Source organism: Convolutriloba macropyga, chromosome 6 (genome assembly GCF_964194025.1).
Source record: "Convolutriloba macropyga chromosome 6, txConMacr16.3, whole genome shotgun sequence".
Taxonomy (NCBI): Eukaryota; Metazoa; Xenacoelomorpha; order Acoela; family Convolutidae; genus Convolutriloba; species Convolutriloba macropyga.
In genome coordinates this window covers 21,143,016-21,170,314 of record NC_134473.1, presented here as the reverse complement: position 1 = coordinate 21,170,314, position 27,299 = coordinate 21,143,016, and the positions used below count along the sequence as shown (strand labels likewise).

The following is a 27,299-nucleotide window of genomic DNA, read 5'->3' as shown; positions in this document are numbered from 1 at the left end:
TCATGAAAGGCATTAATAACAAAAAGAGCTATTTAAATAGGGTCGTTTATTTAAAAAAAGCCCTCGAGACCTGTAATTATCCAGAATATTTCTTGCATCTACAAAAAGAACGTCAAATATGACAAAAATCACATTAGTTTACTTTTTTTTGTGAAAAACCGGTGTCGAAGCCAGTAAGGTCATAACAAATTCTTTAAAAGATTTTGGGACACCAATCCCTCTTATTCCTTTGACACCCATAATGTTATATTTGACCTGTAGTTAACTAACGAGATTAGGTAACAAAAAAAACATAAAAAGAACAAAATTGCGAAGTTGAAAAAAAAATTTTTTTTAAATTTTGGAAAACGATTGTTTTGATCGTCATGAAAGCCATCAGCTATCTACTAATATCAGAATATCGGTTCTTCTACTCTTCTATAAAAAGCCAATGAAAGCTATCACTATACAGGAAATTTCATGCGACCGAAATGACAAAGTATAAATGACAGTTAGAGACAAAATTAAAATATTCAATTGATTTCTTCAAGAAAGAGGCGTCGAGGCCGTTAAAACGATGATGTATATCTTTCAGAATTTTAATATGTTCATTTGTGCCTTATTCTGAATGCTAATGAGGTGACATGAGAACCGTCAAAAATGTGATAATGTGACAAAATTAGAAAACGTGAAAAACTGGCAAATATCAAAACAAAAAAAAATCTGAAATCTTGTGGTATCAAAGCCAGAAAACAATAATTTCAGGCTTAAAACTGCAACTGAGAATAAATGTTAAATAAGTAGAAAGAAGAAGCGGTCGTTTTTTTGCTGACCTTAAGCTGGAAGTTGTACAAATTAAGAAAAAACTAGAGAAAAAGTTAATTAAGCCATTATTTATTGAAAGGTCAATTATTTTAAAAAAAAGAAACGACCATAAATTTTCAATTAAAAAACTTAATGCATTAGCTTGGAGCTGCTTAACAAGCAAATCGGTTGGACCTATCACTCCTGAGCTTTGATTTGATATGTTCTGTTTTTTATTATTAAAAAAAAGTCTTTTTTTTTTAAAAAAAAAGACCGACTGATTAAAACCCGACTTCTTTTGGATTGTAACAGTCCTAGAATGGCCAAAAACAAGCCCTAATAATACATTTTGTCCCTTAGGAATAACTGATTTTTCGAATGTTGTAGATATAGATAATTTGTTAGTTGAAAACTCAAAATAAATTCTGCATTTTTGATAATCAACGAGTAAAGTTAGCAAAAAACGGCAAGGTTTTAACTACAGTGCACTCTCAGCGGACTCTGAAGTAGAAATAGCCACCCTCTGAGTCTACAAAGATTTTTTGAGTGTTGTTTGGGGATGTACTGTCGGCAAATTTAATCAAAGTTGACTAAACTAGCTTATTTCGTGCTGTTTTTGATGAAAAAGTCTAAAATTTGAAATGTTTATCCAGATTTTTTGACCAAAAAAATTAAATCAAAACAATCAACAATGCTTGTTCGTCTTCAAAAATAAAATCAACGACACAATTCTTAAAAATTATAACAAATTTTAGCAAAATTGACGAAAATTTAGGCAAAAATTCCGGAAAATGTGAATAAAAACAACGTGAATTCACTCTTCTTTTCTCAGAACTTTAAACCTCGATAACTCTCTGTAGAAATCGAAAATTAAAAAAATCTTTTTAATTCCATATTCTACGCTGGATGAGCTTTCTAATGATACCAGTCTCAACTCTCTACGATGAATATATCGAGCGGCGAAAATTCACGGAACAAAAAAAAAACCCAGTTGAGTATATAGTTCCTCCCCCCTCAAGAGGGTCGGAACAATAAAACATTTCGGCACACAAAATTGCTAAAAATGAAAGCTAAATTGGTGCAATTTAACAAAAAAACTTACGGTTAAAAGCTGATGCCAATATTGTATTGAATCGTCCGGAGGGGGGGGGGGGGGGGAATGGGGTTTCGAACTATTGCTGAAGGTGTGCAGCTTCATTTGTCAATTTTAAAGTTTCCATCTATTCTATTTGTCCTAGTCTTAGTTTTTCTAGCTTTGACCTTGTAAAGTGCCTTTTTTTTCCCTGAGAACCGCTCCTGTGTTTAGGGGCCTCGGTTTTTTTTAATTGTCAGATAAATTTTCACTGGGTTTCTCTAATTCTCTATTGACAATTCTGCGATACTTTTTTAAAGTTCCATTATCTTTGAAATTCTGAATTTGTTTTCAATTTTTTGTTTGATTTCTCATCTTGGTTTTTCATAAATTCAGATTTGTAATCTTTGACCAAAACATTCTTAGGTCGAAATCTCAAGCTCTGAGTGTCAAAGATCCGAGTCGGAGTCAGAGTAAAAGTCAAAGTCGGAGTAAAAGTCAAAGTCAGAGCAGAAGTCAGAGCCGGAGCGAGAGTAAAAATCTCAGTCGTACTCCGGACAGCTCCGATGTGTCATCAGACGTTGGCAGAGACGATGCTTCCAGGTCTGTATCAAGAACAGGCACCAAGTCCAGCAGATCCAGATCACGGTCTCGAGAAACATCCGCGGACCAGACAGGTTAATTCCGAATTGCGGGAAAACCCCAAAATGTGATCCCCGAAATTTTTTTATGTTAACAAACAAATTGACCTTTTTGTACTAATGATTGATTCCTTATGTCACCATTTCAGCGCATGGCTACGTAAACATGGACTCCTATTATTAAAACCGAATTAGCAAAAATTCGCCGATTTTTAGCGCATCTGTTACATACATGTCAGCGCATTTTCAGATCTTGCTGCATTTGATTTTTTTCTCAAAAAATCAGCCCCAAAATATTTAAGATTGGACGCGCTGACAACTTTATCAATATAAATCAATGCCCTTAAATCACATTATATGCTCATTCGTTCTGAATTTTAACAAGCATGGGTCATTTGTTTTCGCAAACTAGCACTACTTTCAAGAATTTGGTTACAAGACCGGTTTTTGATCCCTTGTGACGTAATGATAAAACCATTGATGTCGATCACGCAAAAATTTAAACATTCCTATTAAAACTCCCATCAGAACTGCTGTTAATGAGTAAAAGACCAAACTTACAAAAAAGTGAGTGAGCAGTCAAATGGCAAAACTGTAATTCTGCCTTGTCTGCAGGTGCTCATGTTTATTCGAACTGACGCAGCATTTTTTACGCAACCTTAAACTATTTATCGGATGCCAACAAAACCATGAATTTAAATGATCTGATAATCAATTATGGCATAGATTATAGATATATGGCATATTATTATGGCGTAAAAAGGGTAAAAAAATTAACGGGAAAAATGGGATGAACACTAACAAAAGGGATTGCTGACGTGTTCATGTGCTCAAATCAATCAAACGCTACTCAAATTTCAAGCTTTTGAAAGATAAAATTATAGACAAGTACTTATTTGAGTTAAGTCGAGATCTTTGCTCTATGGGTGAATTTATCTTAGAAATATTGATTCAATCGTTTGCTTGTAGCCAATAAAGCTTTAGCACTTCTTAGCACCGGCAGGAAATGATGAACCTGGTATATTTTTTTACAGCCAAATAGTGTGTCATTTCAATTTCCTGTCAAAAAATTTTTCAAAGACAGTAGATTTAGTTAAAACTTTGACATGATAGGATTCAAGTTTTAGCTTTAATTGTATACCGATCAAACCATGATGAACAAAGTAACTTTTTCTCTGAGATTCAACGTGACGAAAAACATTGTTTCTTTGTTATTAAGTTTTATTAAAAAAAATAAAGATAAATGCAATAAAAAAGCTTTTTGCTTTAACAAAACTGGTATTTGCATTTAGTCATCAAAGTAAACAAAATTTCATGAAGGAACAATTCTGCTGTTAAAAGAAATGGTCTTAAGTTTAATTTTTTTCAAACCGTGTTTCTTTTATTTTTTTTTAGAAAACTATTTGTATAATTTACTTCAGAACACTAACATCGGGTACACCATTTAAACAGTAACAACTAAACAATGATGACAAACACTATTGCTGAGAAATTCTTAGCGAATGACGCAGTCTCTAAAGAAAAGTTAAGGCAGAAGTCAAGTTGCATTAAGGCAGAAATTAGGTTTCATTCGGAATGTTTGGGATACAATTGAGGAAAAAAGATTTCAATCAACATTTAAACACCACAATTAGCCATTTATTCAAAAAAAAATCAACAGCTTTAAATTTACACTGCTCAAAAAAATAACAATGTGCAATAAAAATATGCAAATTATCAAAACTATGCAAAAACTTCTTGTTTGCCTTGCTCAAAAATGGTCAGAGACCAAAATACTCAAATGCTTCGCTTTTGACTTCACAAAAGTTTACAATTTTTTCGGTAGTTTTCTGTTTGCGAGAAATTAATGAAAATGTCACTCTTAATCATTAACTTTGTTGCTATTCTAATTTCTAATACATATTTGTTTAAATCAATCATTTTTAAAAAATATTTTGATATTTTTAATACTCGCAAATAAGTGATACTTCTTAATAGTCTTGGAATATGTCTTAAGAAAAAACAGTTTGCTTGCCCCAAACTGAGGATGTATTTTAGAATTCCCGCAATACCTGCAATTGACGATAAACTTCTTTGAAAAATAAATGTGAGTCCTCCTGCAAAGTTAACATACGCTAAGCATGCGTTTTTGTCACATAAGGAGAAAATAAACAAAAAATTTTCATGTGCAATTTATGAATTTTGTTCAAGTAACTCACGGTTTAAAAAAAATTTTAGTGTAAAATTCTGCAAGAGATCTGCACACAATGTAATAAATTATACCATTGTTTATAATGTGCTGCCTTTTAAATTAATTATATAATTTTTTTGTTACCAAAATCTTTACTCAAAAACTTTGGCTGTCATAGAGCACAAGTCTCGCTTACATCAAAAAATTTCTGCAGTAAAAACCTTAAATAAGTCTTTAAAAATGATTCGTAACTGCGCTCTTCAATTGATGTTGTCTTTTCAATATTTATGTTAATGATTTGAGTAATCGCGTCAATTATCAGTGCAACATTGTTCAATACGCTGGTGTTAACTGAGTTTACGCTTCCAATATAGATCGTAACATAGCGGAAAAAAACGTTAACCATTCTCTGGATATATTTGTCTGCTACTTTGATTGAAAAAAGTTTAAATCTGCAGACATTGTTGTTTTACAAACAGATCAAAAAATGTTTAATTAACACATGTTCTATAACTTGTTCCTGCAAAAACTTAGCACTGAAGAAGTTAGGAGAAAATTATGAGCTTTTCTCGACAAAGACCTAAACCATACCCCCCCCCCCATTAAGCTTAAGCTAGCTTCCTAAGCTGCAGCTGGCTACTGACGGAGCCGACTGCTCTCCAGTCTATTGAGAGCAATTTCTCCGACGTTAGTCGGTTAGGTCAACGAAAAGCTTTTCTCAAAATGCCAAAGCAAGAGTTTTTATCGGTACTCAACTTCGATAAGTTTTTAGCTTCCCAGATGGATACGCCACCGAGGAAACCTGGTTCAAAACCCACTAGCCAGTCATCAGATAAGAAGAAACCCAGAGGAAAGTCTGTTCCGGGAGGAGAATCGTCTGAGGACTTCGCGACAATGTCGCAGTCAAAAGACACCACATCCAAATACTTACCAGATGAGAAAAGTGGGACTAGGAAGACGGAGATAAGTGTGGTTCCCATTTACAAAGATGAGAAGGGGTTGAGCACTGCGGGTGATGGATATTCACAGCCTCCTATACCTCCTAGGGAGCCAACAGAAAGCGGTGATGCCTCAAAAATTAAACTAGTTTATGATAAATCTTTACACCTCTTGATATGACCTCGAGAACATGACGTGTCTTGAAACACGTGCGAATATCTTGCAAGTTTGCATGTTTTTCTTGCATGTTTTTTTGCCAAGAACCTTATCAAGACATATAGAGTTCTATTTCGCTGAGCGAACTGTTGAAATATGCGCTTTTCAAGCTTCAGTGAAGTAAAAAAATTGTGTTCTGATGTCGAGAAATTTATGTCGAGAATGCAATGGAAATTATAACAGGATTAAACATTTTTAACTTTGAAGAAAATGCTTCGTACTGAAACAAAAACCGACTCAGAATGGGAAAAATTATTTACTATTTTACAAACGTTCAATATTTCTGTTTCTGTAGTTTAAAAAAGAACGTCGTTTTAAAATTTTGGAACTGTTTTTCACAATGTACACTAGCATCACTGCTCACCCTAAATACCAAACTATCATTTAGGAGCTAATGACGTGCCACCTGAGGAGGTCGAAGACTACAGGCAGCTGGACAAGAAGATCAAGAAAGAGATCCTGAAGAGGTATAGAGACTACCTGGATTGGAGGGAGAGGAATTTCATTCTGGATGGGGTCTATGTCTCCAATCTGAGTGTTGCCTATTCTAAAGCCAATCCGAAACTGAAGTTTGCAATGCCACCTTACAATGCATTGTTGGATCCTGCTTCTCATACGTATTTCAGGCAAGTAATTCCTCGGTCAAGACATTGCCTGGCGGTGAGTAGATTGTTGCATCACTTGGATTTGAGCACTCAAAATGTTCTCATGAAGAAACGTGGATTTTCTTCACGCCTTTTAAAAAAGGGACTTAAGTTTAAATATCTACAAAATTTATGACATGAACGTTATATAAACTTCATCAATTTTATGATCATTTTTGAAGTTCTACGTTAATGCTTTGGAAGTTTTTAAGCCTCAATTAGGAAACCTAGAAGAGTATATTTTTGATGACCTTTATATTATTCGTGTTCGTTCAAGAAATTTAACATGTAAAAACATTGCTCAAATTAGATTTTGCAGTTTGAAATCTGCTAGATTAAGATTTCCGTAGAAATCTAGACCATTTTTTTAAACCTGGGAGCGACTTGCTGAGGAGAATTGATTAAAATCTGTGGATTTTTGTCCAATTGTCCCTCGCTTTCAGGCTTCCACACGTGCGTCGTCTAATAAGGAAGACAATGGCTGGAATGAAACACGGAGAAGCAATCGAGGGAGGAGTGATTGAGAGGAATTATATTAAGGAGAACAGAAGTGGACTCCTAGCCAGGCGAAACAGGTAAACAAAACTTAATAGTGCACTCTAAATCTATCTGATGGATTATTACACGTTTTTTCCCGTAAAAAATATATGATAAAATCCTAAGTCGTCGATAAAGCACGGAAGCAAAAATGATAAATAAAAGACACACGATAAGATATTTGTGATGGTTTCAATGAAACATCAAGAAACTTAGAAGTTTTATTAAAGTTTCAAAGAACGAAAGAAGAACTTACCTGACGAACTTTATTGCTGTGTCGATAAGTAATGGCTACAAAACTAAACTCAATTCTAATTTTGTTCTGGCGCTATCATTATCTTATTGACCTATCAATCATATGTCAGAAGTAAATTCTCCCACCAACAGAAACCTGATTCTAACATCCACCGACCTCCAACTAATGAACTCGATTGTACCCAAGCCATATATGATTCTCATGAAATGATGATTGTTAAAAACATGATTGTTACATAATTTTGTTGAGCTGAATCTCACAAACATTCAGAGTGCCGGGTCTCCTGGCACTGCGGTTTATTATGTCTGCCTTTTACACCGAATGTGGTCCACCAAACTGGTTCAATGAGCCAGCCTACCGTTAAATATCATATAGGGAGCTAACTTATAATTTTGGAGATCATTTTGCTTTTACAGTTGATTTCCAAGTGCAAAATACATAAATTCATAAATATGTGCTGCTCTCAGCATAAATTATAAAAACTGTTTAACAAGGGCGTTCTTCATGAGCTTTTTTGTCATTGATCAGCACTCCTGTCTTAAATTATCCAGCACTTGAGACTCGATGATCTCTTCTTTTTTATATGATGATCTCTTCTTCTGTTTGAAAAAAAATTCGACCCCGCACATCCACATTTTTGACTTACTTGTCTTTGTTGTCTACCAAATCAAGATACAGGAAACTTTCACAAATTATCACGTAATGTTCGAAAATAATAAGCATAACAGTTAAAAAAATGTTTTAGGCTCAAATCAATCAGTGAATTAAAAACTGCTGCGTTAGAGGGTCGATCAAACCTGCCGTCAGTGGGGCTACAAAACAACAAAAACAACAAAATCAAATAACAATAACAACCACTAATTACAGACACAACTCAAGGCAATTTTGTAAAAACGTTTAATAACAAAGTCTAAAAGCGTCATATAAAACCTAATTTGAGTAAATCAACATTTCGTTCACTAAAAAAGATATGGCACTTGTCTTCAATGAGACTAGGTGACAAGACAACAAAAAGATCAAAAAGAAGCATATTTCGAAAATATGGGGTATTTAGTCTCATACAAATTTTCCTTTGCTATACTACTCCTGTTGACCTTTTAAGCAAAATTTTGTACAAACATTGATTTCTTTGTCTGTCAATTTGATTTGTTTTTCTCAAAAAAGGGTAAAACCAGCAGGGCACTGAGTTCTCCTAGAGCCTTGTGGCTCACTAGTAGTCTCCGGGTATGCGACTCACCACAATTCTTCAAGAGACGTAGTGTCATAGTGTGAATCCCCCCACAAACACATTAAACCCTCAACCTTCCCGCACCAATTTACCCCACCCACACCCTACACCTCATTCCACTAGTAACCCCGCATAATCTCCGCTATCTGGGCTTAGTCCAGCCGCACATGCTCAACTAAATGAAGATAAAACTAGCCTCCTTGAACCAGAGCCAACTAATCACAAAGCAAACCACTCATCAGTCGTTTTCAGTCGTTTGATAGCAATACGCCAAGCGTTAGTCGGTTAAGTTTATGTTTTTGAAAACAATAATTCCAATTCATCAAAATGACTGGCTATCAACAAAAAGCTAAAAATAACTTCACTCATACCGCCAGAGGAAGTCATTTGCACCTGCCATTATCCAACTATTTACAAAAATTTATCAGCATAACAACAATAAACAAGTAAAAAGTAAAAAGTTAAATACAGTTTTTTTTTTCAAAAATAATGCGAAGAAGCCATTAAAAACGTAAGAAGTTCGCTGAGATTTCTATATATGCCCAGTTCTGCCTTCTGCCAACTGGCAATAATATAATAGTGTGACGGGACCGTAGAAAGATCTTCAAAAACGAGCAAATATCCTAAACTCTCAAAACCCATAGTTCTCAGGATGACGCATAACTTCAAAGCCAAAAACGATTGTTCAATTTATAAAAACCCTATAAATTTTTATTTGAATCAGTTGAATATAATTGCAACCTGTCAGTGAAAGTAAGCTAAAATTAGACACATGTGATAAAACAGTAGCTGAAATCAAAAGTTTCAGTGATTTTTTTAAAACAATTTTTTCAAAATCTTGAAGGCAATTAAAGTTGAATGAGGGCATTATATAGGTTCAATTACACCAATAATGGGAGCCATTTCAATCTTTGATTAAAGAGGCTATGAGACATCAGTTTGGCCTCAGTTGGACGTGAATGCGATCTTTTGAAACGGAATCATTCTGGTCTGTAGTTAACATGAAAAATGCAAAAAAAATTAGCAAACCATTTACATACAGACGGCGACCCAATAGAATCCGGATAATTTGTTATTATCAAAGTTCTTGCGAAACCATTAGTAGCATAGCCATTGCTGTTAATCTATTAAAAACACTTAATGGTGCCAAAAGCTAGCGCAAAACATAATTCGGCAAAATATGTTTAAAATATCAAAAACTAAAGGATTCATTCTGAATAATTATCAATATAAATTATCAAGGAACGGGCAAAAATTTTAATCTGGTAAGAAGTGGAAGTAAAACAAAGTCCAGTTTTTAGTGTGGCAAAAAGAATGTCAGCAGTTTATAACTCTGTCCTTACGGAAAACAAACAAAATATTTCAAATAGGCATATTTGGTGCCGTTATTGCAAAAACTCTTAATATTGAAAATTATGGCAAGCATTTTCGCCAAAAAGTGTGGATCAGACAAATCATCATGCTGTTTCTCTCTTTAGATGCAAAATCAACAGCACTTTTGTCGATTAAACATATTTTAGAAAAAGTGAAAAATATTTGAGCAAAAATTACGGAACAATTAACAAAAACTCCCAAGATCAATTGAATTATCACAAAACTTCAATCTCGATCTCTCCTTAGAAAAAAATGAGATTCGAACAGTTCTTTGCTTCAGTTTTATTTTATTCGCTGGACGGGTTTTATAAAGATAAGGGTTTTCTTGTCAAAGCAACTCAAATTTTTACCAAATTTGGGGAAACAGTTAGTGTCAAGTTGTTAAGATCTATTTCGTTTTCATCTTAAATGAAGAAGGAAATGTAAATTAGAAGCCTGATTGTCTGCTTGATCAGTTTGGCATTTCAACTGATTTTTTGAATTATTTATGAAATAGGTGATATATTTGATATAACATTTTTTTCACATCAATTAACTCATCATTTTTTTAACCTTGTTCAGTTTGAAAAACAAATCACTTCTTTTTTTGAAAAAAATTTCTCGTTGATCATTGCATGCTAGCGTGTGACTTTTGTTTTAGTTTTTCGTATCCAATTTGTTTGATTGATCGATCCTCGTGTTGATCGTGTTAAGAAAAATTTTAAAAAAAACTTTCGTAATAATATTATTTGTTTTGTTGAAGCTTTTTGCAATTTGTTTCTTAGTACTGTTGTTGATGGCTTTGAGATTAAAAGGGATCTTGCAAGGCGATGTATCGATTTGCAAGTTTTTTCCCAAATTTTTGCAAGATCTTACAAAATGTCAATTTGTCTCAAATTTTCTAGAGACATAATCTGATACGTCGTTTCTGCTCTATTTAAGGCAGGTAGAGACTAATTTTTATTGATTCTCACATCATAGTTGTTTTTACTGATTTAATTTCTTTTTAAGCTGAGGTTGTTATTGTTGCATGTATTATGCAAGATGACCGTTTGCCTCCCCAGAACTTGCAAGACAAACTAATTTGCAAGAGTCTTGCATGATTTTGGAACATAGTCATCCACTATCAACGATGGTGTAAACATAGCATCGAATAAAAATCAATATTAGCTACAAAACTCAAATCTTAACAAGAAAATTAAAAAAAGTATTGTTAAGTCTTTTTATCCAATCACATGAAAATCATCTCCCATGAACCGAGAAACAAAATTGCTAATTTGACATATGTGGACATGGAATCAATTATGTGGTTAAAGGAGCGCACGCATTACTAAAATTAACCAAATAATTTACAATTTTTAGATTTGGGTGTGGTCGACATCCCATAACATACAAAGGCCACGATTGGAACTACTGGCTGGCTGACCCCCAGCAGGTACAGAAACAGAAAGAGAAAGAGAAAAAAGCGGATGAAGACTCTATGGACTCTGATGACCTGCCCAGCATCGGAGGGTACTACGAAAAATGCAAACAACATTGTGACTGTATCGTCAAAGTCTACTACGGTGAACCGTTAAAAAGTTACGGAAAATTTATGAAGAAATATCACTTACCATTGAGTCGTAGAGTCAAAACAGCTATGTACAAAAGACCTCCCAAAAACTTAAGTTTGGGACAGAAGCCTAGTGGTAGTTATCGAGGTCGGAGCTCTGCTTACAGAGGATCTAGAGGTCACGCCCGAGGCACTAAAGGTCGCAGAGGTACAAAATTGGGAGCAGGTCGGCGGGGTACGAGTCGAGATCAAAGCGTCTCTTCGTTCACGTCAGATGACGGAACTGCATCGCCATACCCAACTCCGAAACAAGGAGCTCCGTCAATACGAAGAACACAAGCACGAGATCCGTCCACATATCACGAGGCCGAAGCAATTGACAACGTCTCGTCTGCAAACCGTCCTGGGTCTCAACCATCAATGAATCGACCCAAGATGCAGAAATCCTCTTTGAGATCCCACCCAAGCGGGCCAAATCGCAGTACTCGGTTAACTGCAGAGCAGGGCGAGGTTTCCGACATGAATTACAGCACAGGTTTAAGTTCAGCCCAAACTTCAGAACTTGACGGGGAACATTTTGAACCTGAAACGAGTGAGGCAGAAATAAGCCCAAAGCAATCTGGGAAACCTTCTCGCTACCAGACTGAAGCTGAATTTGATCCTGGTGGTGTTAAAAATAACAATGCTATAGTTTCGAAAGGAGGTTTGAGTGCTTCTAAGAGCGGAACCAGAGAGTCTAGTCGAATGAATTCAACCGATTACAACAATAATAGTTTGATTAATATCCAAAACGCCGACAATGAACCTTCAAGAGGTGGAGGAACGCAAAACTCAAGGCCAGATAGCAATTTGTCATTGCAAAGTGGAACGCAGGAGTCGAAATCTAAAGTGAGTTCAAGTGAAGATAGATTACAGGCTCCGAAAGCCTTGAAATCAAACAAAAGACCAACGCCAGTACCAGCCAGTACGATGGCTACGAGCTCTCCTGGTGGTACTGAAAGGTTAACAGTTCGAGAGAAGTATGACGTTGAGACTAAATCAGTGGTGAGGTCTCACAAGAACCCAGATGGAACTATAGAACAGACGGTTGAGAAACATTCAAAACATCCGAAGGTGAATCTGGTTATGACAACTTGTTGATACAATTATCACTGATTGTAATGACCTAGTTTATCGTGAATTTGGTAGCGGATTTTTTTTAGCGAACCTGTACGTTAAGCGTCTGGAGTCTAATTATTTGGTCTAATTACCAAATATCTCATTCCAGTTGTAGCATGGCTTTTTCAATGACATTTTGCTTATAAACTGAAGGTTAAGCAGTGCAAAACTATCGTTTCAATAAATAACCCTTAGTTGATAGTTCAATTTTTGCGGTACATTTTTTTTTGAATTCACAAAGCAGATTATAGTGTTACACAAATTCTCGATCAAATCTGAAGTTGAAGCTGTTAATCAATTTTCATTGGGCTGTAATTTGGTCCTTTCTGCTTTTTCACCTGTAACTTTCTTAATTAAAGGTATCGGAAGTGATAACACAAAGTGCTCTTGATGATGATGACATTGAGAATATTGCCAAGGAATCATTCAAAGGCAACTCTGCCACGCCCAGTGACGATGGGTCCAAACATCGCACAATCAAAAAGACCACAGACAGAGTCAGCATATCATCAACAGTTTCCCATTCAAAGGCCCCCAGCAAATCTTCGTATGGAAAACTGAAATCAGCCGACGGGTCTGAACAGCTACAGCCACTCTCTGGACGTTCTAGTGGAGCATCTTCTCAACGCCCAACCAAACAAGCCTTAAGTCAAAGCGCAGAAGTACAAGGTTCTAAAATCAAACAAAGTTCCAGTCAACTTTCTCTTCCTGATATTGAGGGCTCCGATGCCAAAGGTACAAGGCCAAAATCTCAAGGCTCATCTCTGCATAAGAATAGCAACGATAAGTTGCCCACTGTCGGCTCGCAAAATAAATCAGCTAGTGGAGCATCTTCGGCTACTAGCGCTCCTTCGATTTCACGTGTTAATTCTAAGCTATCTGCGACATCCTCCGCTGAGAAACGTTCATCTGACCGACTAGGTAGCCAGTACCATTCGAGGAGCGATAATGCAACCACCACAAAAGCCAGTATAGTTCTTGCTCAGAGTCAAGTACCTTCAAAGAGTCAAGCACCATCTACAAGTCAATTACCTTCTAAAGATTCGACAACCTCAAAGAGTCCTGGCCTGTCCCAAAATCGAGGAACAGTTCAACCCACGGGAACAGGTTCCCAATCCCAGTCTAGGAGCCTGACGGGTTCGAGGGCTAAAAGTCAAGCTGGATCTCGAGCGCAGAGCCAGGCATTGTCTGCAAGTCAACCTGGATCTCGCGCAAAAAGCCAGACGAGCTCTAGACCTCAAACTGGTGCTGGATCAACTGCTTTATCAACCGTTCAGGGGTCAACTCTGTCACGCAACCAAACACAAATGTCTAGAACTCCAAGCCTAGGAACATCTGGTCCAAAATCTGGATCCAGAACCTTGACCCAGCCATTATCAAGTGACATTAAGGCTTCAACAGCATCAAAGACCCGCACCCGACCAATGCCTGATAGCCAAATGGGTTCTTCAGTTGGACAAAGCAAAAGTGGATCAAAAACTGGAAGTCGGCCTGGATCACAAGCGTCCGGAAGCAAGTCTGGTTCTCAGAAGCAGAGTCAAGCAGAATCAACTGGTAGGTCTGGATCAAGTCCAACGGTGCGTCAAATATCGGAAGTTACATTATCAAACAAACAAAGTTCACCAAAACAAGAATCTGAACTCGATGGTAAAATAGGAAAATCAAATGTTTCCCAAGATGCTTCCAAATCAAGAAGTAAAACACCTTCAAACGCCGCAGGTTCTAAATCTCAACAAGGATCAGTCCGTAGTGGAGGAAAATCGACGGCTATGAATAGCAAACAACAGCCCGGTTCGTCAATTTCAGCAAGCAAAGTAGCCACTCAGGCCACAGGAACCACCAGTGAACATCCAAAGATCAGCCTCAGTCATGTAACTCTTGGCGACACAGATAAAACAAGTTCAAATCAAGTTACTGGAACAGAAGCAACAGCTGGACCGACTTCAGAAATTGCGCCTGCAGAAAGTTCCGCAATTGATCCTCGAGGCTCGGCATCCCAGAATGTCTCGGGTGCTTCCGAGAGTCAAGATCAACCACCTGGACAAAGTGAAGACGACCCTGAAAAGGCAAACGATACTCAGGGTAAATCAAGTAAACTTGACTTGAATAAATCTGGAACTGCAACAGAATCTTTTGCTAGTACAAATAGCCAGCAATCGACCATAGCCGAGCTCGAAGATGGGGACAATTCAAAGCTAGATTACGAACAATCCAAAAATGAGACTACAATGTTATCAACTAAAGGCGCCCAAAATGGAACCAGTGTCAAAGATAGCCAGATACCGGGCAGCCAAATGGAAAGCCCCCGACAGGGCAGTGTAGTTACTGGAACTCACATGGGCGAACGTGAAACTGACGGTGAACCCGGATCTCAGGCAAAGCAGAGTAGTTTAGTTACTGGAACCCATATGGGCGAGCGTGAAACTGACGGGGAACCCGGATCTCAAGCAAAGCAGAGTAGTTTAGTCACTGGAACCCATATGGGCGAGCGTGAAACTGACGGGGAACCCGGATCTCAAGCAAAGCAGAGTAGTTTAGTTACTGGAACCCATATGGGCGAACGTGAAACAGATGGAGCTCCTCAAAACGAACAGGATGTCGATGCTGGTGATGAAATCATTGACGAAGCTGAAGGTGATGATGAATCAACAGTGACCTTGAGTGACGACGGTAAAAATGACCAAAAAAAGAAAAAGAAATCAGCCACTTGATTCGCTTGTGAACTCATTATGTTTTAAGGACTACGGCTCAAGTATGAGGCAATGTTCATTTTTATTCAGGCGTTAAAAGAGTTAAAACTGTAGACATATTCGTCAGAAGTAACTATTTCGATACAATCGAAGCTATCTATAATAGTATCAGCTAATCAGCTAACAATTTGTTAGCTATCTTTAGTGAGTATGAATAATTACCTTGATAAAAAGTAGGATAATGAGCATATATTGATAGATATTCAAAATGAAAATCATAACTGTGTAATGCCATTTATGTACTGAAAGTTTTGTTAGCTAATTGAAGTGTTTTGCGTTCAAAATGTTGAGAGAGGAACAGCATAAGGATATAAACATATCACAAGGGATTGAACTCTAAATAACACCTTGGTCGAATTGAAGCATTTCAGAGGCGAGTGAATTTATTCGGATTATTAATTGGTTTTTGTTGTTATAGTTTTAATTCATTTGGGAGAACATTTCAATTTGGATTTCACTTTTTTACACTCACTTTTCGGCAAAACATTCCGAAAAAAAGAATATCATTAAAAGCACTTTCTGCAATTCCAAAATGCAGATTAATTTGTAAATTTTTTGAGCGAAATCCGAGTGTAACAACTTTGCCAGAATTAAGAGAGTGGATTTCGACTTTGAAAAGTAAGTTAAATCCGCAATTAAAAAAATATTTATTTTGATTTTTAAGTGGAAAGGAAATCCGAAACGTCCTTATTTTTCAATAAATAATAATAATAATTTTTATTGACATTAAAGAATTTCCTTCAGTTGGGTTAGATCACTCGTAAACGTAATCCGTGGTTGAAAGACCAAGAATTTGTAAAAATTTAAAATCATTCCTCAATGTTATGTTTAAAGGAAGTGACCACTGTATACCACATGCAAACCCTATGATTAATCTGACAGATTTTTGGGGTGCAACGGGGGCTGATGGGGGCAACACTGGGTTGGGCGCTACCTGTTTATCCCGTTTTTGAGGACGAAAAGTCAAAAGCGTCAGACGAAAAATCGGTCAAGCGAAAAATCGCATAAAAAAGACCGACAGGACTAATATAATTGCTAAAAACTTCGTTTGAGAGCAATTAAAAATCATTTGCCAGAAAGTTCGCAAATATACTGGCCAATAAAGTAGCAGTAGAGCCATTGATCTTTATTTTTTATTATTTCGTTTGATGCCTTCATTTTTTCAATTAAATTCATCCGCACGCTCATTGAGTTAATGAGTATTTAAATTTACTAAAAGTAGCCACAAAAAAAAATAAAAAAAAAATTAGAACAAGATTCAATTGACTGAAGTAAATCAGTAAATTGGAAACAAAGCTAAAAGTGCCTAAGTGGTCATTTGACTTCGATTAATTGTTAAAATGAAGTCAAAACAAAATGAGATAAAAAGCTCAACAAAACTCAAAAATGAGTTATAATGGTACTTTGAAATCAAAAGGAAAGATAAAATGTAAACTCTCTCGTTTTCTAGTGCTTCAATAGTTCTGTTGAGCTCCTCACAGGCGCCGATGAATGATTTGGCGATATCGCTATAGAGAGGACTATAGAGAATCAAAGTCATAATTCTATATTTCTTGAGTTCAACATTTTTTGAAAATCAAAATTATTAGTTTGATTTTTTCCGTCATAACTATCTCTAAGTCTGACAACTAAGCGGTTGAACCCTTATAAGCCATGTCAGAAGCACGTGTTGAAAGGACTGTAACTTTACAAGACCAAGTTAAAGATTTAAAGACCAAGTTAAAGTTGATTTTAAAGATTTAATTCGATGGTTGGTAAACGGGTGACTTTTTCACTGTAGCCAAAAGAAGATTTGTGAAGCAAATCTCACAAAAGTTTTAACTGTTGCCAACGAACAAGTGGGGAAAAGGGTAGCCCAGGCATATCGTGGCAAAATAAATATAAATCAAGGGTCTTTTGAAAACACCACCAAAACTGGCGTTAGTGAAACACGCTGATTATCTTGGCTCTCTGACGTCTGGCCACAGCAGCACACATTCAATAATAACTGAAGGCGGAACACCACGTATAGGCAGCTTCTAATTGATCGAGATCTCGCCTTATTCAACAACAAAATATTGCTAATTTAAATAAGCACCTTTGGTCTTTATTTTTTGAGAACGTATAGTGTCTTATATTTTGGCATAAAAAATTGGCTATGGGGCTTAATATAGAGCAAGAATTTTCCGCTTAGTCGTAAAAACGGCGTCAAAAATAAACTGATTGAAATTAAGGATTATTTACATTTTTACAAATTGATCACGCTATTTTACAGCATATACATGTCACACTTCTAAACACTCAAATATAGCAACGCACATTCCATGAATTTAATTTTTTCAATTGTGTATAATAATGTGTTCAGTACTTCTTGAATTTAAAAAATGAGTCACAGCAGAGTTAGTACCTGTTAAATCAAAAAACTGCGCACGGCAAAGTTACAAAACTGACCAAAGTTTAGTCAGCAAAAAATCACAAAACCTTTGTGACTTTTAACGATCAAACGATTTCATTACTAACTTAAACGAATTGTTCGATTTTTTTTTGCCTTAAACGCAGTTGTTAACGAGTGAATGTGATTCAATTAAGCTAATCGTTTTGAATGTTAGCCGTGACAAATTGTAACATAGTGTCAGTTGGTAGACATCCAAAATTTAACGCAAATGATCTATTGATTCCGTTGTTTTTTCTTTAAATTTTTTCAGGCAGTTCAATTATCAATTCTTTAGTTTTCTCATGGGTGAAAAATAATATATTTTCAAGTCTTCTAACATTAATATTCAGTTGTGAGTTTTCTGGGTGCATAAATTTCTAGAAGCCTCTGGTTTCGGAAGGGATCATCATCTTTAGTTGTCAAGCTGGCACAGCAATGCGACTCCTCTTTCGATCCAGTGTTCTGGCAGTTTGTCCGTTGGGAGACGCATCTCCATGACGAAGTTGGTGGAGTGTCCAGTAGTGGAGAGAACTCCCCTCCTCTCACTCGTCTTGTACACTGGGGCCTCATAGATCGATTTCTCCTCCATTTCCTCCTTCTTCAGAGGCACCAGTTGAATCTAAAAAGTTGTAATTGTCAATTGCCACAATACATGATATCAAAGATACAATAGAGTTCGTTCAAAAAAACTCACACAACCACTCTTGGTTCAAAATTTTTCCAAAGAAAAATTTGCGCATTATTTTGAACGTGTATTTTTGGAGTGATTTGTACGTGGCAAATGTTCACTTGATGTTTTTGAGTGAATTTGGCGTTTCGGTGACAATAGCGATAATACTTCGTCACCAATTTTTACTCACGGTGAAAAATGGTTACAAAAATCATGGGCAAAAAGTGACTGAAAAGGCATGGATTTCGTCACCTGTATTTACCGATAAACGTAACTCATGTCCAAGATTTTGAGCATTCAGTTAGCCTAAAACTTTATTGCTCGAATTTAATTAGTTATTACTTAAGACCCAATTCAGAGACTTAATTTTCTTGTGAGCAATGATATGGGTAGTTGCAAAGCAGCTAATTATCTTCCTAATCAACGACTAGAATTGCCAAGGCAATTCCTGATATTAATCAACAATTAGGCGTTCTTTCATTTCGATCTAGTTGACAAATTGTTAACTATCTTGGTTAGTAATCGTTGAAAAAGGAGACAAATGGGGCTAAGAACGTGGAAAAGAGTGACCATCTTGTCATTGTTGTCCACGCAAGTAAAAAAACAGGCATCGTGAAAAATTGTAAAAATATATATACTTGAAGCAAATCTGAAGTAAATACACTGCTGTCACAAATGCTTACGCACGTTTGTAACCCTTAGCTTAAAACATGGCCGTGAAAAATAGTGACAAACTCGGGTAACTTTACTCGAGAAAGTAGAAATTTGACACCTAATGATGAAAAACGGCAAAAAGATGGAACCAATTGAATCTGAAACATAACAAGGCGACACGGTAATGTGCGATTGCACATAAGGTTCCAACCCCGCTCATCCACAATTTTGGCATGATTGTCTACCAAATGAGGAACATAGAAAAACCCAAAAATTCAAGTATTAAAAAAAAATTGGTGTATGAACGAAAAGATAGCCTACAAAGCAAATAACTCAGTGGTGGAGTCAAAAATGAGAAATGGTGCATTAGATTGATGAGAGGTGCAAATATGAAGAAAGCGAGTCAAGACGAACAGCAAAATCAAACAACAACAACAACAAAAATTATTTACATGAAAAACTTCATGTCCGTTTTAAAAAACAAAACCTCATAACAAAGTCAAAATAGCGCAAAAAAACTGAGATTAACTAAAATAACTTGTAATTCACCACAAAACATATGGGACTAGTCAATGAAATAGCTTGGTAACAATTAGACAATAAAAAACAAGAACAGTAAAGATGATAAATCCGCTTTTTTTTTAAAACAATTAATGTCAAAGTAATGAAAACCATTCGAAATCAATTAAAATATCCCATAGTTGTACGATTACCAATGGTTCTACCGAAAGAATTAACAACTGCCGGTATTCTATTTTTCATGCGGTTACAAAAAGAACAACAAATAGACAACAAACAAAAAATCAATTGAAACTTGGCAGAAAACTCTGAATCTAAAAAGTTGTAATTGTCAATTGCCACAATACATGATATCAAAGATACAATAGAGTTCGTTCAAAAAAACTCACACAACCACTCTTGGTTCAAAATTTTTCCAAAGAAAAATTTGCGCAATATTTTGAACGTGTATTTTTGGAGTGATTTGTACGTGGCAAATGTTCACTTGATGTTTTTGAGTGAATTTGGCGTTTCGGTGACAATAGCGATAATACTTCGTCACCAATTTTTACTCACGGTGAAAAATGGTTACAAAAATCATGGGCAAAAAGTGACTGAAAAGGCATGGATTTCGTCACCTGTATTTACCGATAAACGTAACTCATGTCCAAGATTTTGAGCATTCAGTTAGCCTAAAACTTTATTGCTCGAATTTAATTAGTTATTACTTAAGACCCAATTCAGAGACTTAATTTTCTTGTGAGCAATGATATGGGTAGTTGCAAAGCAGCTAATTATCTTCCTAATCAACGACTAGAATTGCCAAGGCAATTCCTGATATTAATCAACAATCAGGCGTTCTTTCATTTCGATCTAGTTGACAAATTGTTAACTATCTTGGTTAGTAATCGTTGAAAAAGGAGACAAATGGGGCTAAGAACGTGGAAAAGAGTGACCATCTTGTCATTGTTGTCCACGCAAGTAAAAAAACAGGCATCGTGAAAAATTGTAAAAATATATATACTTGAAGCAAATCTGAAGTAAATACACTGCTGTCACAAATGCTTACGCACGTTTGTAACCCTTAGCTTAAAACATGGCCGTGAAAAATAGTGACAAACTCGGGTAACTTTACTCGAGAAAGTAGAAATTTGACACCTAATGATGAAAAACGGCAAAAAGATGGAACCAATTGAATCTGAAACATAACAAGGCGACACGGTAATGTGCGAGTGCACATAAGGTTCCAACCCCGCTCATCCACAATTTTGGCATGATTGTCTACCAAATGAGGAACATAGAAAAACCCAAAAATTCAAGTATTAAAAAAAATTGGTGTATGAACGAAAAGATAGCCTACAAAGCAAATAACTCAGTGGTGGAGTCAAAAATGAGAAATGGTGCATTAGATTGATGAGAGGTGCAAATATGAAGAAAGCGAGTCAAGACGAACAGCAAAATCAAACAACAACAACAACAACAAAAATTATTTACATGAAAAACTTCATGTCCGTTTTAAAAAACAAAACCTCATAACAAAGTCAAAATAGCGCAAAAAAACTGAGGTTAAATAAAATAACTTGTAATTCACCACAAAACATATGGGACTAGTCAATGAAATAGCTTGGTAACAATTAGACAATAAAGAACAAGAACAGTAAAGATGATAAATCCGCTTTTTTTAAAAAACAATTAATGTCAAAGTAATGAAAACCATTCGAAATCAATTAAAATATCCCATAGGTGTACGATTACCAATGGTTCTACAGAAAGAATTAACAACTGCCGGTATTCAATTTTTCATGCGGTTACAAAAAGAACAACAAATAGACAACAAACAAAAAATCAATTGAAACTCTCATGCAAATTCTGATCGGCCATTTTTTTTGAATTTTTGAAAGACTTATCACGCTTATTTCTTGAAATATGGGTGATCCAGATGTCTCTTCAATTTACAATTATAAACAGCTGAAATAATCTAGCGTAGTTAAATACAACAAGCCGGCTCGGTAATGTGCGATCGCACATAAGGTTCCGACCCCGCTCATCCACAATTTTGGCATAATTGTCTACCAAATGAGAAACAGATGGAAAAACACAAAAAATTCAAGTATTTTTAAAAAAAAACTGGTGTATGAACGAAAAGATGGCCTCCAAAGCAAATAACTCAGTGGAGTAAAAAATGATGCATTAGATTGATGAGATATGCCGATATTAAAAAAGCGAGCGAAGACGAACGGCAAAATCAAACAACAACAACAAACATTAATTACATCAAAAAAATTATGTCCGTTTTAAAAAACAAAACTTAATAACAATGTCAAAATAGCGTCAGAAAAAACTGAAAATAAACAAAACAATTTGTAATTCACCAGAAAAAATGGTTATTCACCAGTTCATAATAAAGCTTGGTAACAATTAGACAAAAAAGGACAGAAACTTTAAAGTTAGAAAATTCGCTGAAACAAGAAAACAATTAATTTCAAAGTAATGAAAATCCTTAGGAATCAATTAAAATATCCCATAGGTTTACAATTACCAATGCTTCTATAGAAAGGAATTAAGAACTGTTGGTATTCAATTTTTTATGCAGTTACAAAAAGAACAACAAATAGACAACAAGCTAAAAATCAATTAAAACTTGCCAGAAAACTCTTTCGAAACCGTAAAGCCATACTAAGGCAATCAAAATATGTTCGATTGCACTTTCTGCAAGTACCAATAATGTAATATGTGACCTCTCATTAATGAAAATAGGTAAAAAGTAGACAAAAATGAAAAAATGCAAAATTGGGTAACACTTTTATTTTTTTTCGAAAAAAAAAATTTCCAAAGACATGGGGCCATTAAGTACAAAATGAAATAATTAAATAGGTTCGTTTATTCTTCCAAAGGCACCTTGCGAATTGAAATTATCCTGAATATGTCTTACGTCTACAAAAAGATCGTCAAACGTGAAAAAATCAAAAAACAATTTACTTTTCCGTGTCAAAGCTTTTAAAAAACAAATTCTTTAGAAACATTAGATTCTGTGAAACCATCTCCTTTTGAAACCTTCTTTTGACAACAATTATATCAAATTTGGCTTGTAATTAACCAGACTAGATAACAAACAGACAATAAAGGGAACAAAATTGCGAAGTTAAGGTTTTTTTTAATTTGGAAAACAATTGTTTTCAGAGTCATGAAAGCCATCAGCTATCTACTAATATCAGAATATTGGCTCATCTTTTTTCCATGAAAAACCAATGAACCCGGGTTATTGTACAGAAAATTTCATACGACTAAAAAGACAAAGTAAAAACGACAGTTAAAGGCAAAATATAAAAAATTCAAATAAATTCTTCACGAAAGTAGTGTCGAAGCCGTTAAAATCATTATCCATATCTTCAAGGATTTTCAAACTATCAGTTGTATTTTATTTTGACAGCCAATAATGTGATATATGAACTGTCATTAACCTGATAATGTGACAAAACTAGAAAACGTGAAAAAGGAGCAAATACCTAAAAATTTTTTTAAAAAAAATATGAAATCTAGTAGCATCAAAATCAGAAAAGCATAACATAAGGCGTAAAATCGCAATAAAGATTGAATTTGATTTCAATAGAAATAAGAAGCGTTCTTTCATTTCTGACAATAAGCCAGAAGTTGAACAAATTAAGAGAAAAATAGAGGCAAAGTTCAATAACTTATTATTTATTTATAAATCAAATACTTTTAAAAGTCAAAACGACTATAAGCTTTCAATTAATCAACTAGATACAATAATGTGGAGCTAATTAGGAAGCCAATTGGACCTATCATTAGTGAGCTTTGGATTGAAATGTTCTGTTATTTAATTAATTTAAAAAAAAATGAATTTTTTTGTAAAAAAGACCGACTGATTAAAATCCGAATTAATGTTGAATTACACCAGTCCAAGATTGGTCCAAAACTAACCCTTGTAATGCTGTTTGTCCATTAAGAACACTTAGTTATTCGAATGTTATAGATATTGATATTTTGTTAGTGAAGAAATCAAAAATAGATGCTGCGTTTTTTATAATCAACGAAAAAATTTAGCAAAAAACGTCAAAGTCTTTAATTACAGAGCATTCTCAACGGAAATTGAAGTAGAAAAAGCCCAGTTTTTGAGTCTACAAACATTGTGTTAGTGGTTTTTGGGTCTGTACTTCCTGTAAATTTAATCAAACTTGACTAAAAGATCTCATTTCGTGCTGTTTTTGATCAAAAAGTCTAATTTTGAAATATTTAGCCAGAAATGTTGAAATTTTTTTTAAAAAAATAGCCTACAATATTTTTCGTCTGAAATCAACAGCACTTTCTAAAAAAAATAACAAACTTTAGCAAAATTGGGAAAGTTTTAATCAAAAATTCCGCAAAATGTGAATAAAATCTCACTGGAATTCACTCTATTTTCTCAAAATTTAAACCTCGATAACTTTCTGTAAAAAACGAAAATTAAAAAAATCTTTTTAATTCAATATTCTACGCTGGACAAGCTTTCTAATGATACCAGTCTCAACTCTCTACGATGAATATATCGATCGGCCAAAATTGTCTGAACAAAAAAAACCATTTGAGTATATAGTTCTTCCCCCTCAAGAGTGGTCGGAACAAAAAAGTGGCATAAACCTTTAAACAAATTGAACTGATGTTTGTACAGAATTTGCATTGTGCAAGAAGTCCACTGTAACAATTTTTTATCAAAAATTTTGTCAGCAGGGAATTTGCATGAGCCTTTTCGCTTCTTCAAGTTCTTTAATATGGGGTGTACGGAACGTTTGAGAACTTGTACTTGAAAAATGATAATATACTCGTTCATCTACTTGCAGAAAACTTTCAAACATGCACTAGCGCAGAAAAGGGCCTAGCTTTTGTGCTACCTGTTTAACCTCGGTCAGAAATGACGATAAAACGATATCTTACCACAGGGACAGTGTCGAAGAGAATCTTGGGATGAGACTCAGCCAGCCTTCGAATCTTCCTGTCCCACCTGGCCCCGTCCAGAAACAGACCTCTAATGTAGGCACCGTCTTCAGGGGGCTGCTTATAGTCCTTGTCGTCCAATACCTAAACCCAAGATCACAGTGCCAATTTTTGATCACAATTGTGAACTACAAAGTGGAGAAAATAACACAGTTGAATCATAAATAATAGAAAAAAAATTATTCGAGATCCTCCTCTACAAAAACCTAATTTAAACCTTCCTCTACAAAAACCTAATGTAGCAGCAAAATACCTTCAAACATTACAAGAACGTTTCTATATCAGATGCTTAGTTTCTAAGATAGAAAGGCTAGGCTACATGCATTTAAAAGTCACAAAACTTCTGTAGAGTTCACTTGAAGAGTTTAAAATTAATACCTCGAAGTCGAATATGAGATGGTCAATTGGAATGGTGTATTTCCTGGCATAGTTCTGCTGGACTCCAGTCAAGAATGCCTGTGTGAAGTAGAAGCCAGACACCCAGAAGATGGGAGGAGGTCCATTCTCGTACCAGTCCTGTTCGTAAAATATCACGACCATAGCACAAGTGATGTGAATTTTTATGTGCTATTTAAGGACGAGGAAAGTAAACACTGCTGCAGATAATGATTTGTAGTAAGTGCATCTATTCACTATCGATAGTTTCTATTTTTTTAATTAATCATCGGGACAAATTTTATACTTTAAGTCTTTTTGATGTTTTTTTAAATTTAATGGGACGACCTGCTTTTTGCTCCTAATGTAGGTCACCCTAATTACAATCTTATTTCCCTGTTCTGTTACTCGCAATGCATCCGTGTTGCTCTTCTCATAATACAGAAAATTCCGAGGAAAAAAACGCGGGGACATACGCATTACACGCAACCATGATACGCATAGCACACTCCTAAATTTCAAAAACGAGCTTTATAGAAAAAGGATGCTGACATTTGACCAGATATCAATACATGTGTCCATATCGTATGAAAGCGACAGCAAACGTATCTTATGTGACGTATCATAAGTATACCTCCAAGAATTGAAGTCGTTGTAGGAAGTCATTCACATATCCTCCGAGTGGTTTCAGGGAGGGGTAGCTCTTGCCCATCCACATTGCAGGGATCTTGCCCTTCATCATAGAGTTGAACACCTCTTCAAGGTCACTTGACATCACCACCAGACCCTGATCCATACACATGAGGAGAATTATACAACTCACCATTTGTTAATAACTTTAATTTGATTGATTGAGAAGTCATTAACTTGAGAAAACACTCCAATAAAAACTGGCAAACAATTACACAGTTGTGTTGAAACTTGATTTCCCACTAAATTAATTTAATGCTTAACTTGGTTTGTTTTCTTTTGAGATTTACTTCACAGTTTTGAAGTAACCGAGCTAGCCAAGACCAACCCCATATTGCACTTGCAATACAAACAGATAGCTTCTTGGTTACCATTGTAGCAAATAACTATCAAGCCAGAAGATGGCACAGAGCAGAAGCCTCGCCACTTATCTTAATTACACCATAATGGCGGGCTATATTTTCGCAAGAGTCTATAATGTGAAACAGCTGAAGTTAATGCTTGGTTTTAACAAGAGATTTAGTGACCTTGATGGCCTTTTGGATGTTAATGAGACTGGCTCTTATGACGGTGAGGAGGTTGTTGAATCTGGTCATCTCCTGCACCAGCACAGTGTTCATGCTTTGACTGTACTCGGTCGGGTAGCGCCTCAGGGCACTCTCCGTGTCAAAGTTCTTGGGCAATTTGCCCAGAATGTCAGCCGCCACTCCGTTGATTATTTCATCAGGCGATGACTGTCCCCCACCCGAAGATCGGGCCTGTAATTATCGAATGAAAGTAAAAAATTGTTGACATCTAATGAACAGTTTTTAGCTACCAGTTAATTTTTAACGAAAAATTATAACGGGTCTGATCTCTTCCTAAAATCTTTCACTAACTAGAAAATTTTTAACCGAAAGTTTTAACGGGTCTAATCTCTTCCTAAAATCTTTCACTAACTAGAAAATTCGGCTCAAGCTTTTCTAAGATTGTCTAAGTTTTGTAAAGATTAGCAAGGTCGTTAACCACAACCGTTACCACAACAAAAACTGTTTAAAGGTTAAATTTTCATCAATTCACTTTGAACACGCTTGGAGGACCATTTGTTAAAATCTTATCCAAACAAGGCGGCTCGGTAATGTGCGATGGCACATAAGGTTCCAACCCGCCCATCCACAATTTTGGCATAATTGTCTACCAAATGAGGAACAGATAGAAAAACCCAAATATTATTTTTTGCGAATCCCAAAAAAGCCCAAGTCTTTTTCAAAAAATTCTGTATGAACGATAAGATAGCCTCCAAAGCAAATAACTCAGTGGAGTAAAAATTGATGCATTAGATTGCTGTAATATGTCAATATTAAGAAAGCGAGTCAAGACGAACAGCAAAATCAAACAACAACAACAACAACAAACATTAATTACATCAAAAAATTTATGTCCCTCTTAAAAACTAAATTTAATAACAAAGTCAACATACCGTCAGATAAACCTAAAACTAAACAAAAATAACTTATAAATCACCAGAAAACATATGCGACCAGTCCATAGAAAGGTTTGGTAACAATTATACAAAAAAGAACAAAAACAGTAAAGTAAAAAAATTAACTTATTTTTTTGAAACAGTTAACTTCAAAGTAATAAAAACCATTAGGAATCAATTAATATTACCACAAATTTACGATTACCACTGCTTCTATAGAAAGGCATTAGGACCTGTCCTTATTCG

General features: G+C 35.4%; 2 protein-coding genes across 4 annotated transcripts in view; one reads left to right on the top strand and one right to left on the bottom strand.

Annotated features, from left to right (window-relative positions):
- LOC142341566 (uncharacterized) overlaps positions 1 to 15,560 on the top strand; it is a 109,999-nt gene extending 94,439 nt beyond the window's left edge. The window contains exons 15-20 of the mRNA XM_075392609.1: positions 2,282 to 2,532; positions 5,439 to 5,729; positions 6,210 to 6,447; positions 6,909 to 7,040; positions 11,202 to 12,504; positions 12,909 to 15,560. Of these exons, the coding sequence (XP_075248724.1) occupies positions 2,282 to 2,532; positions 5,439 to 5,729; positions 6,210 to 6,447; positions 6,909 to 7,040; positions 11,202 to 12,504; positions 12,909 to 15,260 (4,567 nt within the window). The 3' untranslated portion in view covers positions 15,261 to 15,560. The remainder of the gene's footprint in view (positions 1 to 2,281; positions 2,533 to 5,438; positions 5,730 to 6,209; positions 6,448 to 6,908; positions 7,041 to 11,201; positions 12,505 to 12,908) is intronic.
- Positions 15,561 to 17,486: 1,926 nt separating this feature from the next.
- LOC142341565 (dynein axonemal heavy chain 7-like) overlaps positions 17,487 to 27,299 on the bottom strand; it is a 193,840-nt gene continuing 184,027 nt past the window's right edge. For all 3 annotated transcript variants that reach the window (XM_075392607.1, XM_075392605.1, XM_075392608.1), the window contains 5 exons: positions 26,119 to 26,349; positions 25,536 to 25,688; positions 24,905 to 25,042; positions 24,467 to 24,610; positions 17,487 to 18,331 (listed from right to left, as the gene is read on the bottom strand). In XM_075392607.1, the coding sequence (XP_075248722.1) occupies positions 18,125 to 18,331; positions 24,467 to 24,610; positions 24,905 to 25,042; positions 25,536 to 25,688; positions 26,119 to 26,349 (873 nt within the window). In that variant the 3' untranslated portion in view covers positions 17,487 to 18,124. The remainder of the gene's footprint in view (positions 18,332 to 24,466; positions 24,611 to 24,904; positions 25,043 to 25,535; positions 25,689 to 26,118; positions 26,350 to 27,299) is intronic.